This window comes from Ochotona princeps, chromosome 17, assembly GCF_030435755.1.
Source record: "Ochotona princeps isolate mOchPri1 chromosome 17, mOchPri1.hap1, whole genome shotgun sequence".
Classification (NCBI taxonomy): Eukaryota; Metazoa; Chordata; class Mammalia; order Lagomorpha; family Ochotonidae; genus Ochotona; species Ochotona princeps.
The window spans coordinates 38,482,701-38,498,732 of record NC_080848.1 but is presented as its reverse complement, the minus strand read 5'-3'; the positions used below and the strand labels follow the sequence as shown (position 1 = coordinate 38,498,732).

General features: G+C 59.7%; 1 protein-coding gene across 1 annotated transcript; it reads right to left on the bottom strand.

The window, feature by feature from the left end:
• Positions 1 to 100: 100 nt before the first annotated feature.
• WDR81 (WD repeat domain 81) lies at positions 101 to 11,634 on the bottom strand. The gene is given in 13 exon segments (XM_058676447.1): positions 101 to 1,296; positions 2,063 to 2,242; positions 2,558 to 2,703; positions 3,318 to 4,040; positions 4,518 to 4,683; positions 4,767 to 4,932; positions 5,204 to 5,394; positions 5,522 to 5,712; positions 5,916 to 6,023; positions 6,932 to 10,565; positions 10,567 to 10,857; positions 10,906 to 11,050; positions 11,630 to 11,634. Coding segments are annotated over 13 exon segments (6,267 nt in total). The 3' UTR covers positions 101 to 975.
• Positions 11,635 to 16,032: the final 4,398 nt, after the last annotated feature.

The window sequence follows — 16,032 nt, the reverse complement described above, 5'->3', positions numbered from 1 at the left end:
TCCCATAACCCCTTCTCTCCTGCGGGGTACTTACTGGGTCTTCCCATCACTCCCATCCCTCCCCACCCTCCATGACCAACAGCAAAGGCACCTCCCTCTGTTCCGTGGCTCTCCAAAGGATTTATTGGTTGTATTTACAACTATTGCAAATCGCGAAGAGGCAGCGCCGGCCACACCTCAGACCTCATCCCTGCTCCAGAATGTGAGGACCTGGGGACGAAGCCCCAAGATGCACAGGCGATGATGCTTGCCCCTTCCCTCAAGGTCTCCTGGGTTCTGGGCCCAGCCAGGGGCTGCCTCCTCAGCTCAAGGCACAAACGCTATGGTTAGGGGTGGGCACACAAGGCATGGGGTTATTCCTACAAGGGATCGGCTGGCCCAACCCCCTTCTCTTCCCTGGTCCTGTCCTCTTTCTTCCCCTTCTGGTCCCAAATCAGGCAGGGCCTGGTTATGTGGCGACTTATGCCCCCAGACCATGGCCATTCCCCCTGAGGCTGGAGTCTGTGGCCTGGGTCACCTGTCCTCATGGAGCCACAGGTAGACAGAGGCCATTAAGGGGATGGGGTGTCCTTGGCTACAGATGGCCAGGCAGGACCCCATTGTCCTCCCACCTTAGAGCTTCCCTGTATGGCCCCAGAGGGCAGAGCTGAGAGAAGTTTGGGGCTGTGGGAGGGAGGGACAGTGTTTTTCCCCTGATCCTTGGCTTCCTGCTGGCTATGGCCAGTGTCTCCCCAAGTCAAGAATGAGACCCTCTCTGACCACCTTGACCGCTCTGAGGAATCAGGGGCCAAGGACCCACAGGCTCACACTTCATCTAGAGGCCCTAGCTGGCAGGCCATGTGGGCACACAGGTCACAGGACCCGGGCCTGCCTGGAGGGACCTGTTGGGAAAACAAGAGTGAAAGACCTCGGGGGGCCAGGGGCGGGAGTGTTTGTGTATGTGGAAGTATCCAGCTTGGCCCAGCCAGCTCCTGTCTATGCCAGGAGACGAACAACCCCATTGTCTGAGCCCAGCAGAAGGTGGCGCTTGGTGGGCAGCAAGGCCAGGCTTGTGAGGGTGCCGCGGAAGTTCTCAGAGCTGAGCTTCGTGGTGGCCTGGGAAGGTGGCTCCAGCAGCGAGCAGATGCCAATCTTGTTGGCCACAGTGCCAGTGACCACCTCGCTGCCATACAGGTCGAAGGTATGGATGGGGTCAGAGGCGGACTTGTAGTGGTGCGTGGGTTTCTGCTCCAGTTCCTTCCAGACGGTCAGCGAGTGGTCGGAGGAGGAGCTGACCAGCACACTGCCCTCCACTGCCTGGCAGGGGGAGACCAAAGCCTCAGCAAGGGCTGCAGTGCTCCCACCCACCCACCATTTCTTCCCACGTGTCCCAGGGCAGGGAAATGTTCCTGTGAGAAACAGGCTGCCGCCCTCTCATGTCATGTGATGTGGACTCAAGGTTGCTGGCTTCAAGAACCTGATGTGTATGGGCAGGCCCACATCATCACATTTAACCTTCATAGACCCTTGGGATGGAAGATGCTGCCATTGGCCCCATTTCACAGAGGGGAAGATTGAGGCTGACAGTAAGCAGTCATAGAACCAGGAAGCAGCAGAGTGGAGATGAGCCCTAGTCCACCCTGCTGGCCTTCCCTGAGCCGTCCCCCAGGGCCTGTGACTGAGGATGAGGGGGAGGTAGAAGGATCTCCATGGCCAGGCCTGTTCCTGTTACCAACAGGGGCAGCCCAGCAGGGGGCATGGACTCTGCTCAGTGATCTGGGGGCAGTAAACAGCCTCGCTGAGCTTTATTTAACCTGAATGGGTCATGGACAGGGCCCGACCCTGATCCTCCAAGTAAGGCAAATATGGATAAGAGTTATTCATTAGAACACCTCTGTGCAGAGGTGGGGTCAGCTCTACACCCTGCTCCTGTGCCCCCAAACCTGCCTCCTCCTGAGGCTCCCAACAGTTCTTGAGCAAGTATTAAGGAAGACCAGCTGGAGCCTGGCCTGGGGCCAAGCTCTCAGCAGAGGTGAGGGACTGGAGCTGGGGCTGGGCGTGGGGGCCATGGGGACCCAGTCACCTTGATCTGCAAAATGTCTCCCTCATGGGCTGGCCAGCCTCGAAGAATCAGGCCCGTGCGGGTGTCCAGAAGCACCATGAAGCCTGATGAGAAGCCAGCCACGACGCTGCGGCCACTGGGGCTGACGGCCAGGGAGCGGACCAGCCCAGGGTTCAACCCGCCCCCCAGGCGGAACTCGTGCTGTGGGCAGAGGGAGATACAGTAAGGCACCCCATCGCCTGCCCGCCCACTCTCCCTGAGGTCCTGCTCTCCACCTGAGCCCACGGAACAGGAAGGCCCAAGCTTGCTACCTCCAACAGGAGGACAGAAAAGTCCAGAACCCACCCACCCCCCCCGCCCCTCACAGGCCAGAGTCCCCTCCTGCCAGGCTTCGCTGCTGGGGATGATCTACTTCCAATAGGAGCTAACAGGAGTCTGGGGACAAGTCTTGGCTTTCTCTCTCTGTTAGTCCTTCCTTCCTGCCTGTCAGGCCCCGGCACAGCGAACTGGGAGCACCTGCAGGCCAGGCTTCCTGCAGTCCACAAAGCGCAAGGTCGAGTCAGAGCTGGCCATGGTGATGCTGGTGTATGGGGCAGGCATGACAGCCACAGCGGTCAGGGGCACGCGGCTGTCCAATGGCTCCACCACGCGGAGGGTCTTCCCTAGAGAGGAGAGGCACGGCGCATCTGGGCTTTCAGCTGCTCAGGGAACCAGCCCTACTCCTCCTGCCCGCCACCCCTTCCAGCCCCACTCCCACCCCTCCTGCCTCTTCTACCTCAGCTCCCACACCCCTGCCCCCACCAGCCCTTCCACCCCGGCTCCCACACCCCAGCCCCTGCCCCTCCACCCCCCAGTCCTTCCTTCCCCACCAGACCTGCCTCTCATCCCACAACAAGGCAAATGCCAAAGAAACTGTTTCATTTGCCACCCTCCCTAATCCATGACCAGGCCAAGCCACCATCCCCCAAACGGCCTCCTCTTTTTGCATGGTGCCCCTTTTTTTTTCATTCTCCTGGCCCAACCACTAAGCCATCCCTCCTGCTGTTTAAACCCTGTTATCCCCCACTCCCATAATGATGCCAAAGGGGACAGCAAAACCCCTGGCCAAATACGCACCCCAGTTTTGAGAATTACACTGAGACTCCCCCACAGCCAAGTAACTTGCTTCAGGTCCCCCAAGGTGGCAACTGACAGGCTAAGCCTAGGCAGCCTTGACAGAGGCCTGGTGGGACACTGGCCAGCAGCGCCAAAACAGGCCTCACCTAGGCCCGCTCACCTGTGAAGGGGTCCCAGACGTGCACGGCCCCGTCACAGCTCACCACGTACTGCGGGGCCTCAAGCTGGCCCACGTAGAAGACACTCTTGCGGTGCTGAGCATAGACAAGGCGCGGGGCGGTCTCCCGGGTACCGTCCCCGTAGTTGTAGAGCGGCCAGAGGCGCACGGTGCGGTCCTTGCTGCCGCTGAGAAAGAAGTCCTCACTGCTCAGGGGTGCCACACACTTGACAGCTCCTGAGTGGCCCGGGAAGCTCTGCAGGCGGATCTGGTGGAAGTGGAAGTGGGCGTCCTGCTGGCTGACGCCAATCTCGTACTGCCAATATGCCAGCCAGTTGCCGCTCAGCCCGTGCACGCTGCGTGGCAGCTCCCGCTTCAGGGCATTGTCCTCCGTCCTGCTGCCGCTGCTCCTGCTGCCACCGTTGCCACCCAGGCCTCCGCTGACCACGCCGGACATGGGGCCCAGTGGGCCGGGGCTCTCAGGCTGAGGGTCATGGGGGATCTGGATGCGGTTCCCCACCAGGACGCTCCCAAAGGTGCCTGAGTGGCCATCGTCTTGGGGGCAGCCGCCTCCAGGGGGGTCTCGCTCAGGGCTGCTGCTGCTACTGGGCATGGCAGGCTCCACGCCAGCAGGGTTGTGCCTGTTCTGGCTGATGCTCTCCAAATACAGCCCTGCAAGCTCCCCTACCAGCTCGTGGTTAGGGATGACTTTCCCGATGATGTCACCTGGAGGGGAAAGGGAGGGGGACTCAGGTCAGGGGAGACAGCAGGTGGGACCCCCAAAGGCAGGGCAGCTGCTGGCTATGCAACCTCAGACTAGTAGCTCCTCATCTCTGAGCCACGGTCTCCTCCCCAGGGGAAAAAAAAATGTACATTCATTGAGTGAGTGAAGAGATCTCTGCACTGGGCCCACGGGGGGCATGGGGAATGGGGCAGCGAGCTGGTCAGAGGGTGTCACCAACGACTCCAACCAGAGTTGTTGGCGTCTGGGGGGCATGGCGTCTGGGGAGCAGGGGAGACCCTCACCCTCCTCCAGGCAGCTCTGAAGACCATGGGCACCTGCTTTAGCCTGACTCCCCTGCCTTCCCTATGGGATTCTGGGGACCACTTGCTGAGCCTAAAATCAGGGAAGAAGCTGGGACCCTCTCGCAGGGAAGAGCCATGACCCTGGAGGCCACGCGAAGGGTCGTGGTGGGGCAGTACCCAACAGGCAGGAGAAGGGCACGTAGATGGTGTATGCCATCTCCAGGGTGAACACCTTCTGCAGCTCATCCAGCAGGCTGGGGTCCACTGGCCGCTGCTGCCCATCAGAGAAGGCCACCTCCGGCAGCTGGCCCTCGCTGCGGCCCACGGGATCTGGCTTCAGTTCCTGTGAATGGGAGGCCTGGGGAGTCAGGCATTTCCACAGTGCCTGCGCCCCAGCCCTTTCCTGGGCTGGGCAGGTCTGCCCACCTGGTGCCGTAGCTCATGCAGATGCGAGAAGACCTGAAAGAAGGCAGCCACGGGCTCGCTCAGGTGCTGCTGGACCATCTCCTGACCAATGCGCAGGCAGATGAGGGCGATGAGGCTGATGGTCTTGACGCATAGGACGGTGCGGGCCTGGGCCCCACTTGGGAACCTAGGCAGATGGCCGTGAACTAACTCCAGCCCCACCCCTCCATGCCCATGCCACTCTACAGGACTCAACCAGTCTAGCCGGAGCATCCACCAAGAGGATTTCCGTGACTAAATGGTCTGGACGAATTGAGGAAACTGAGGCAGGGAGAGACCAGTCACCAGGCCAGCCATTACTATCCCTCTAAGCTCAGTGGGCCTGCTTGTGTGGGTCCCTCCTCCAGGCCACTCCCGCTTGGTGACCCGTAAAACAGGGAGCGGGGAGGGGGGCCTACCCAGTGACCAGGGAAGTGAGAAAGCTCAGCACGGGCAGCAGGACCTCGTGGCTGATCCGGGGCAGGATGTCCATGAGGGTGGTGTCCGAGAGGTACACGATGATCTTCTGTGTCAAGGTCACGGCAGCCAGCAGCCCCGCCTCCTTGCGGCTGTTGAGCCGGCTGGGGCCTGAGGCGCTCCCAGGCGCCACCTGAAGCCACACAGCACAGAGAAAGATGGGCCAGGCTGTGCCTTTTACAGAACCCTAGGGGCCCCAGAACTCCCACAGCTCCTCAGCCTCCCCACCCCGGGGACCTGCCAAAGCCGGGGTGACTGACCAGGTAGCTGATGTAGGGCAGATATTGGTAGGTGAGGACCGGCTCCCCATACAGGTGGGCGATGTGTAGGAGGCAGCTGAGCACGGGTGCCGACACGATGTCACCCAGTACTGGCCTCCGCTGGTAGATGCTGCCGGCACTCAGCGGGGGGCTCTCCCCACTGCTAACCATGAATTGTTGTCGAGTGGGCCCTGCCAAGGAAGGACAGGGACCTGAGCAAGGAGGGGGGCCTTCCAGGACTGCAGTGGCCACTCCTGCTCCCTCTAGTCTGTACCCACAGAAGGAAGGACTGGACCCCAAGACCTGGCCAGGAAGTGGTGTGAGGTGGGGGCAGGTGGGGACCCCCCCAGACCAAAGAATGGCTGGGATCCCCTGTGCCAACCACAGGCCTTACCAACGTAACAAGAAGTGAGCAGGCGGAGCAGGTTCCGGGCCACATGACGGGAGGCCACAGTGGGGCCGAGCTTGGCGGACAGCCAGCGGACCATCTTGCAAGCAGTATCTGCAGGCCGGGAGCAGGCCCTGAGCTCATCAGATAACAACGGCTCACCCCACCCTGGTCCTGTGCGGAGCCCAACCAGGGCCTGCCCTTTCCTCATTCCCCATTCCAGTTAGCAGGGACAGAGGCCCTGGCCTGTAGGCACTAGGCTGTTGCAGCCTCCTTGCTCAGGCAGGAACTCCTACAGTGACCCCAAGCTCCTGAAGGAGGGCTGCCCAGCCTGGCTCCCCTATGACCCTCCTTCTTCTCCCTCCACATCTGTATTGGAATGACGACGGCCTCAGAACCTCACACATAGGGCCAGCACTTGTGGCACAGAGCATTAAGCTACCACCTGTGACACTGGAACCCCATAGGAGTGCTAGTTCCAGTCCTGGCCGCTCCACTTCCCATCCAGCTCCTTGCTAATGCTCCTAGGGAAAGCAGTCGAAGATGGCCCAAGTGCTCAGGCTCCTGTCACCCATGCGAGAGGGCCGGATGGAGTTCCAGGTTCCTGGTTTCACCCTGGTGTAGCCTCGGCCATTATAGTCATTTTGGGGAGTGAACAAGTGGATGAAGATTCTCTCTGTAATTAGTGTTTCTAATAAATAGATCTTGAAAACACAGAGCTCTCCCTGGGCCTGGGATGCTCTTTCCCCTTCCAACTTTGCCTCCCTACTTTCTTCTCTTGCTTAAATGTCAACTGCTGCCTTCCCAGGAGCCTTCTCTGAACTCCAAGCCCCATTCCCACTTCCTCTCGGCAGCTCACCCTGTTCCTCACAGCACTAACAGGAGACTCCCCGAGCCCTGCTCTGCCTCAGGAGGCAGGCCCATACCTCCCTCACAGGTGAACCTAGCGCACCCAGCGGGCACCCCTGAAAGAAAAGCAACACCAACTTTGGGCCACGCCCGCCAAGCCCCCCAGGACTTACCAAGCAGGATCCTCTGTTCTTTGCCTTCCGTCTGCCCAGTCAGTGGCTCCTCCTCTTCGTCCCCCTCTCCCCGGCTGTCACCAGCCACGACGGTCTCCATGGACAGCACCGTGTCAGACAGAGTGAGCTCTGACGCCCCCGTGACCTCCTCCTGCTCCCCTTCCTCCTCCTCTTCCTCCAACACCACACAGCCTTCTTCTTCTTCCTCTTCCTCCTCCGAGCCCTCGCTCTGCTTCAGGTCCTGGCTGCTGTCGCCTGACCTGAGGCTGTTTTTGTCCACTGGGGCACATCCCTCATCCGCAGTCCGTTCTTCCCCTAGGGAGGTGTCGCTGGTGCTGCTCTTGTCACTCAGCCGGCCCAGACTCACAGCCTCAGCCTCCTGGGGCTGTGGAGACCCCGCCACATAGAGCCCGGCTTGAAAGTCCTCAGTCTCGGGGAGATCGGCTTGGTCGTGGAAGCTCACTCCAGACGTGTAGTCAGGGAGCCCCAGGCCCGAGGCAGCTGCAGGCTCCTCATCCATCGGAATCTCCTCCCCAAAGGCACAGGAGCCTGGCAGCTCAACGTCCTCATCCTCGGCGACCCCCGCCAGGCCCTTGCTCTCCTCCTGGGAGGCCTCCACCCCTGCCAGCACCTGCAGCACATGGGGCAGCAGGTGCACAAGAAAGGCCTGCAGGCCCAGCCGCACCATCAGCTGGGCCACAAAGCAGTCGGTGTACAGGTAGAAACGGCCGTGCAGCTGCCAGGGGCTTTCATAGGCGCCAATGAGAGGCTTCAAGAGGTACTTATTGGCATTCCTGGGGCCCAGCGCCTTGGCAACAGGTTCAAATAGGTACCAGGCTGTGTACACAGCCGTGTGCTCCTCGCCCATGAGAGATAGCACGAAGGGCAGCAGGATCTCCAGGCCTTCGGGGGTGATGTCGCTCAGCACTGCACCCAGCTGCTGCCACAGAGCAAACACCAGCTCCCGGCCCTGGGCCTCATCCTCCACTCGCCTTGCCTGGTATAGGAGGATGAACTTGTGTAATGCTGGGAAATATGGAGGGAAGGGTACCACTGAGCTGAAGGGGCTGAGGAGCTGACCTGGGCTTGGTGGGGGCAATCCCTGGGAGACAGGTCTGTATTCGAACAGTGGTGCCAGTTTGCCCCACTTGGCGACAGTGAGGCCTTTCGGCCCACTCAGTTGCAGGAGTGTATCCAGCACGGGCTGCAAGGACACAGGAACCTCCTTGGGGTGACGTGAGCACAGCTCCCGCACAGCTTCAAAGCGTACCCACAAAGGCGCATCTGGTTGCAGTGTCCGGACTCGGGTGGCAAACACCATCTCGGCCAGCAGGATACCCAGTGCCTGCATGTCCCGCTGGAAGAGGTCTTGCAGCTGCACAGGCGGCTGGGCACAGGGTTGCGCGGGCACCTGCAGGTGGCCCCCCAAGCCTTTGGCCAGGAAATTGCCCATTTTCTCTAGCTCCTCAAGCGCCTGCACAGGATGGAAACCCTCGGGGAGGAGGATCTTCCCCTCCTCGCCCTCCACAGAGTCCACCCCGGTAGCCTTGTTCCTGCGGCTAGGCCGGGACGTCGAAGCCATTGAGAAAGACAGGAGGCCAGCAGAGGCTTGGCTGGAGGAGCCTGTCGGCTGGTCCCCTGCCTTCCCAGCCAGAGAGATGGAATCCAGAGCTTCGGTAGCCTGCTCCAAGTCATCCTCCCCAGGCCCAGGCCTGTCCCTGGTCCAACCAGCCTCACAGGGAGTGGCCTCTAAAATCAGCCTGCCTGCCCCATTTGTGAACTGTCCTTGAACGTCCTCCTGGCCTGTGGTCTCCTGGATGGTCTGCACCAGTAGCCGGGGGATGTGAGGCGGGTCAGGGGCAAGGGTAGGAGGCCCGGTCAGGCGCTGAGGGTGCGGCTGATCAAAGAGCTGTACCACACCATAGCTGGTCAGGTGCGTATGTGCGTCCACCAGGTGCAGACACACGTTCTTCTCCTTCACAGCCTCTTTGCCCTGGAGTTTGTAGCCAAAAGTGAGGTCGATCCAGTGGTGCAGGTCCCGCGACACCTCTTGGCTCTCTAGCAGTGCCCGGTGGGCAGCCACGAACTCCTGGCTGGAGCCACACCAGGCTGGCACATCCAGGTCAGGCATGTCGGGGTGGATGGAGCAGAAGATGGAAGGATCGGTGTAAAACTCGGGGATGCACTCGTCGGGCGTCCAGCTCTGCATGCGCTCCATGCTGGCGGGGTACTCGTGGGGTTCCCACTGGGCCCGGACATGCCCGCAGAGCACCGAGCGGGGGGTGCGCCGAGCCTTGTACACGTAGTATGTGATATCAGAGAGTACGTCTGAGATGTGATGGGGGACATGGGGCGGCTCCCCACCACCCGCCCCGCCCCCAGCCACAAATGCCTGCCGTGTCATCTCGTATGTGAAGTCCAGCTGCTTGTCGCCTTTGTTGAGGCGAAACTTAGACTTGCGCAAGTCCCGAAAGCGCCCATGGGGCACAGTGAAGTCCACCACCCAGGGCAGCACTGGGTGGTAATTGGGATCCCCCTCCCGACGACCCGCCAAGCGATTCAGCTGCATGAGGTAGTGAAAGTTGCTGATGCGGCCATGCACCCAGTCGAGTACCAAGCCCCTCAGCTCCTCTTGGCAGGTGCGACACCTGGGGCCCCTTGCCCCCTCTGCTCCAGACTTCCTGCCTGCTACATCCCTCCCTCCAGGATTCTCCTCCTCCTCTGACTCCTCTTCTTCCGGCCTCTCGTAAGCACCCAGGTCCAGCCGCAGCTCGCTGCACAGCCTCTCATCCACTGCGATGTGATGCAGAGACAGGGCTCCGCAGGCCAGCCCCTGGCGGTGACAGGCGTCCATGGCCCTCAGCACGCGAAAGAGGAGGAAGAGCACTTTGGCTTGGCTGTTGGTCAGCTTGGCCGGGCTAAAGGTGACCACATCGTGCAGGGAAAATTGCACGTAGGGGTGTATAACATACAACATCTCCGTTGACTCCAACAGGGCCTCCACTCGCAGGAGACTGGGGCAGGCAGGGCTGCCCTGCGGGAGGCCGGGCCCATCTCTGCCAGACAACGACAACGGGCCCTCGCTGGCCTCCCCAACTGGCAGGAAAGGGCAGCCATAAACCCTCTGCAGAGCCTGCCGAAGAAACTCCAGGGCAGGGCGGCCCGAGGGCGTCGGGCTGTGACTGTAGGGTTGTGCATGAGCGTGGTAGGCACGGCGCCACAGGTTGCGGTAGTTCTGGGCAGCCACATCCTGCATGAAGCGCATGAGAGTCTCTGGGTCGCAGGACGCCCCCTCCTCAAAGGGCAACCCTCCATTCAGCGGGTAGGCCAGTCTCCGCTTCCTCAGCCCGTGCACCTCCACTCTCGTCCAGCCCGTGGGCAACTTCTGCACGGAGCGCTGCAGGAGAGTCCTGACTTCCGCCTCGCCCAGGCCCTCTGCCCGCGGGCAGGGTCCCAGGCGGCGCTCGCGGAGGCTGGCCAGCCAGCGCGCGGGCACCAGGGCCACCACGTGGGTGCCCCCCGGAGCCGGAGCCAGCTGCCGGGCATCTATGTTCAGGTCCCTCTCAACGCTCCGGAGCAGCTCCTCCATGTCGGGGCTGGGCAGCGGCGGGGCACAGCCCTCTGCCCCCCTCCCCCGCGGTAAGAGCAACTTCCCGCCCCCGGCGCCCCAGGGCCTTCTCCTCCCGGCCCCCTGGGGTGGTAGGGTGCAGCGCCTGGGGCTGAGCCCGGCCACCGCCCTCCTCGCTGTGGCTTCCGGGGTGCCAGGCCGGGCTGGTCGGGCTGGGCCAGGGGCCGGAGCCGGGGTGCAGGCCGCTGGGGCGCGCCGGCGGCCAAGGAGGGGGAAGACAGGGAGGCGCGCTTACCCCCCTCGGCAGAGTCCTGGCGCTCCGGGCATGGCGGGGCAGGGGGCTGCGAGGCGCCAGCGCCTAGCTCCTCACCGTGACGGGTCAGCTGACGCGGCTCACGTGACGCACCGGCACGGAAACAACCGCACGTGGCTCCGGAGGGCCGGGCAGGATCTCGCCTTCCGCCCCGGACCCCGCGGCCTGCCTCCCCGCGCGCCCCGCGCTCCGGCCCAGCTCCCTAAGTGGCTTCCCCCCAAGGCGCGGGTTGGGGCTCCTGGTGCGGCAGAGCCCGTGGGACCTCTCCTCCCGTCCCTGAGGGCCCCTGGGAGGCTTTCCCCTGAGATGGCGGCTTGGGAGGAAGGATTAGCTGGAGGCAGAGCCGGGACCCCTGACATGAAGCCCCCGTCCTCCTCCACGCTGTTTCATTTGCCAAAGTCCTAGGCTGATTACAACGTTGCTATCCGGCCCTCACGACACATCGCCGAGAGGTAGGGAGGACGGTTTTTTGCTCTTGGTGTTTTGCAAGTGCCAGCCAAGAGCCCCCCAAAAGGAGCAGGAGTCCCCGAAGCTGGGTGCCCAGGCGCATGCCTGCCTGGGAGTCCTGGTACCTCTTTTTAAACTCCAAGAGAGCTGAGGGAGAAAAGTGAGTGGCCCAGGAAAGGAAAGGAAATGTTGTCCCTTAAGACTTCCTGTTGGGGCTGTGCTGCTGCGATGTGGGTGTGCCCCAGAGCCAGCTGGCTGGGGTTAGGATGGGGAGTGGAAACCCAGAGCTGCAGCCGACTTCTTATAGGGCAGGACACAGTGAAGCTGCTGGCTCTGCCGTTTGGGAGTCGCACTCCTCCATGGAGTTTACCTCATGCCGGAGTTGGGGGCTACCCCTGAAAATGCACTGGACAACAAGGAAAGGCTGAATGGGAAAGGAGGCAGGAATGGCTCCACCTGATCCAATTCATCTGTATCCTCCTTGTCAAAGGGCAGTTGGAGCCCCTAATGGGGTTGGTCACGTGACACTGACCATGCATTTATCATGGGTTAAGCACTTTGCATATCATTGCTGTCCAGCACTGAGGTGTCAGGGAGTGGGGAGGGGGTGGGTAAAAATCACAGTGACAGTTGTGTGGCTGCCACGCTCCTGATCCAACTCCCTGTGGGTGTACCCGGGAAAGCAGCAGAGGATTCATTAGCTTGAAGCCACGAGCCGGAATGCCATATGTGGTCTTTCTCACGGGTGTCAGGGTCCCAGGCAGCCGAGCCATCATATAGCAGGAAGCTGGATCAAAAGTGACACGGCCAGGATTCAAAGTGGCACTCCAGAATGGGATGCAAGCATCCCAGGCGTTGGCTTAACCCGCTAGGCCCCAGTGCCTACTCCACTACTACTCTTTTAAATATCTGTAAAAGATTTAGTTTTTAATTGAAAGGTGGATTTTACAGAGGGGAAAGACAGAAATCTTTCATCCACATGTTCACCCCCCTCCTAAACAACTGCAACAGGTGGAGCCGGGCTGGTCTGAAGCCAGGATCCTGGAGCTTCTACCAGGTCTCCCACGTGGATGAAGGGGCCCAAGGACTTGGGCCATCTTTCCCAGGCACATTAGCAGGGAGCTGGGCTGGAAGTGGAGAAGCCAGAACTCCCAAGAGGTGCTCCTATGGGATGCCAGCACCACAGGCAGGGGTTTAAGCTACAATTTCATAGTACGCCTCCCATCGCTCTTTCAAGAAGCTATTCTTCCATCTTCCTCCTATTTTGATGCAAGGAAGCCTTCTACCTTAGGTAACTTGCTCAAGGTCATGTTACAAAGCTAAGAAGCAACAGAGTCAGAATTCAAATCCAGGTACATTCCACTGTGAAATCAGGCCTCTGGCTGTGCACGCTACCCTTCCACCCCAGAAAGGTGATGATCATTTGTTCCTATCTCATCTGAGTGCCTAATGACAGAGCAGGTGTTTGTTGTTATGTATATCTAATATGCATATTATATATGTATATATATACATTTGAGGGGTGGCACTGTGGCACAGCAGAGAAAAGAAGCTGTTTGGGAAAGCAGAAAATGGCACAAGTCCTGATGCTCTGCACCTCTGTGGGAGACCGGGAAGAAGTTCCTGGCTTCTGGCTTCCAATCGGCTCAACACCAGCCACTGCAGATTTGGGGAGTAAACCAACAGATGGAAGCTTCTTTTGTTCTTCCTCACACTCTAGAATTCTGCCTTTCAAATAACAAATAAATATTTTAAAAAATATTTCTTTGAGAGGCAGAGAAAGAGAGTGTCCATCTACTGGTTCATTCCCCCAATACCCACCGTGTCATAGACTGGGCTAGGACCAAATCCAGGAGTGGGGAAGGCAGCGCTGCTCACCATGAGCCCAGCTACTTGAGAGACATCACTTGCTGCCTTTAAGAATCTGCCTCCAAGGAGCCTCTGCTCAGTCAAATGCAGGTACTTGATGTGGGGGGAAAGTATCTTTACTGCCATGCTACATGCCGGCCCCTCGCCTGCCTGTAGTACCAGTAAAACAAGCCACTTGGTCCTGCTGTAAGTCTGTGTGCGCCCTGCCCTCTAGTGGTGCTGGCGCCCCACTGCAGCAGTGACCTTGAGTGTAACTTACCCTTATCTCTTGCAATTAATTCTCCCTCCCCTCCCCAGAATACTGATGTCCTGTCCTTGGAATGTCAGGCACTGATGTTCTGAAATTTCTAGTGTGTCCATGTCTTCCTGGATCTGAACTCCAGGGCAATGGCATTCACGCTGTAGGGTGTACTTCAGATTCCAGCATCTGGAGAGACCCACAACCCTGAATTTTGAACAAGTACCCCAGCTAATTCTGATTCAGCAGCCTTTAAGCCACATCCTGAGAGATATCACTCTGAAACAGCTTGATTCCCAAATTTGCCTCTCCTTTTCCTCAGAAAAGCTGCCTTGGATCCCAACTCAAACATCCGTAGGCTTTGGGGAACTAGGACCCAATTAGCCATTCCCCTTGGCCAAGGTCAATGTTGGGTTTCCAGGAGATCATGTCTGGGATAGTCAGGGACTGCTGCGGGCAGTAGGGGCATGTTCAACTAGGAGAAAAGTTGTGCACCAAGCCCAGGCCCATGTGCCTGAGGCTGACTCTTCATTAATCCTCAGCACGAACCATGAAGTTATTATTCCACCTAGTTTGTAGATGAGGACAGTATCTTCCATAAATTCGCTGCCAGCCAGCCAACCAGCCAGAACTGGAATTTGAGTTCAAGTTTGCCCAAAGCAGTAGTTCTCAACTGGGGGTATTTGTGTCCCTAGAGGATACTCCGTCATGTTGAGAAACACCCTGATGTGTCCCCATTGGGGAAGCACAGAAACCACAGAGGGTGCTGAGCACCCTACTAAACACTGAGCAGCACCCACCCACATGCGCAGCAAGACATCACCCGGTCTGCAATGTCAACAGTACCAACATGGAGGAATACTGAGCTCCAGGCCTGTGTTTCTGGCCAGGCCGGGGTAGGGAATCGGGGAGCAGGACCAACTGGAGAAGTGCTGCCCCTGTGGGAAGGGGGTGAGCATTCTCACACTTCAGGCTCATGGAGAAGGAGGGCAGCTGGTGAAACTTCTCTTTCTTCCCAGCTTGGCCAGGGCTCTGCTCAGCTTCTCCCCATCTTGCCAAGTCAGTCTCAGGACTTCTCACTAAGACTTGTCCTAGAGTGACCCTGACTCCCAGCTCGGGGTTGGGGCAGAATAGTCACCTAGATCTCCCTGCAGGACTTGCCAGCCCCAGCGCCTGGCTGTGTGCTGCCCACTGTACTCACTCCACCCTTGCTGCTGGGGCAGAGAGTGGGGGAGGGAGAGCGGAGTGCCACTGGAAGTAAATAAACAATAAAAGGAGTCACTTGGGGCAGGTGGAGGGGGGTGCTGGATAAAGTTTCCCCTTAGCAAGTCTGAGTGGATCTGGGGAGAGCTTCTGACCCCACAGTTGGCTTCTCTTCTCGGCACCCACTCTTAGTTCAGCCACCATGCTGGACCTCCCTGACGGGGCCTCCCCATCAGGCTGGAGAGGGCAGCCTCAGCTGACTGCTGGCAGGAAATACCTTGCGTTCCTGGGAACCTCAGTGGAACAAGCCGCCTGGGTGGGGGAGGGGAGGGCCAACAGATAGTCTTGGAGCCATGGGGAAGAAGAGATCATGCAATCACGTCCCCCATATTTGGGGTTCAATCTCCTTCTTCTCTCATCACCCATGGTAGGAGGGGAGGTGGAGGAGGGGATGGCACAGGGCGAGCAGGAGGAGGAGGATGTGGTAACAGCTGATTCGTCCCCTGAGGTCACACTTTCCAACAATCAGCTGTTACTGGGGCGGAAGGGCAGGAAGTTTCCTTAAAGGCACCATGTGCTGAACACAGGTCCAGAAGTCACCTGGCACGGCTAGCCTGCACGTAAGGCAGAAGGCATCATCTCCCCCTGCACCGGCTTACCTGCCCTTCCCACACATACACACACCTACTCTCGGAGCTACAGAGGAGACCTGGACCCCTCCCCCACATCTCGGGGGGGGGATGTGGGAGAGGGACAAGTCCTGCGTTGGGTGGGTCCTACACTTGCTTTAAGTAAGCCAGCTTTTTGCCAAGTCATTGGGTCCGTTTTCTGCCCATCCCCCGCACCTCTAGCCTCTGATTGGCCCCTGGGGGAAAGAACGGCCTCCTTATTGGTCTCCACCTTGGAAATCTCTTCCTTAAGTAGACCTGGGACTGGGAAGCGCTCCGGAGGGCGGGGCAGGTGGGGGTTCCTTCGGAGGGGAGCACCCCGGCCCTCTGCACCCCCTCATTTCGACTTCACGGTGAGAACTGTGCCAGCTCTGACCCTCTTGGGAGGGAGGTCCGCCCTGGGGATGGGCGAGGTGGGCTCAAGGTCCTCAGGGGCTTCTCCACCTTCAGCCCGGCCCACTCCTGGCCGCTCCTGCCGCTCCACCTTTCCTTAGAGAGCCATCACCTCCTCCGGAAGCCAGCAAATCCGCTCGGGTGTCGTCTAAAAGCAGCACTCGCGGCTCGGAGAAGGAGGGGCGGTAGCCCTTTAAGGACTTCCCCAGGATGGATCGGGAGAGGAGTTTAAAATGCCAACTCACAGAGCGCGCTGGCTTCTGGAACGAGAACTACATGGACCAGCGTGCCCTGCCAACACACGCCTCTCCTTCCTTCTGCTCGGCTTTGACGCTAGCGCCCTTCTCTGCGAGTCGCTCGGGCCCAGGGCCGGGCCACACCCTTGCCACCCATTGGCCAGCT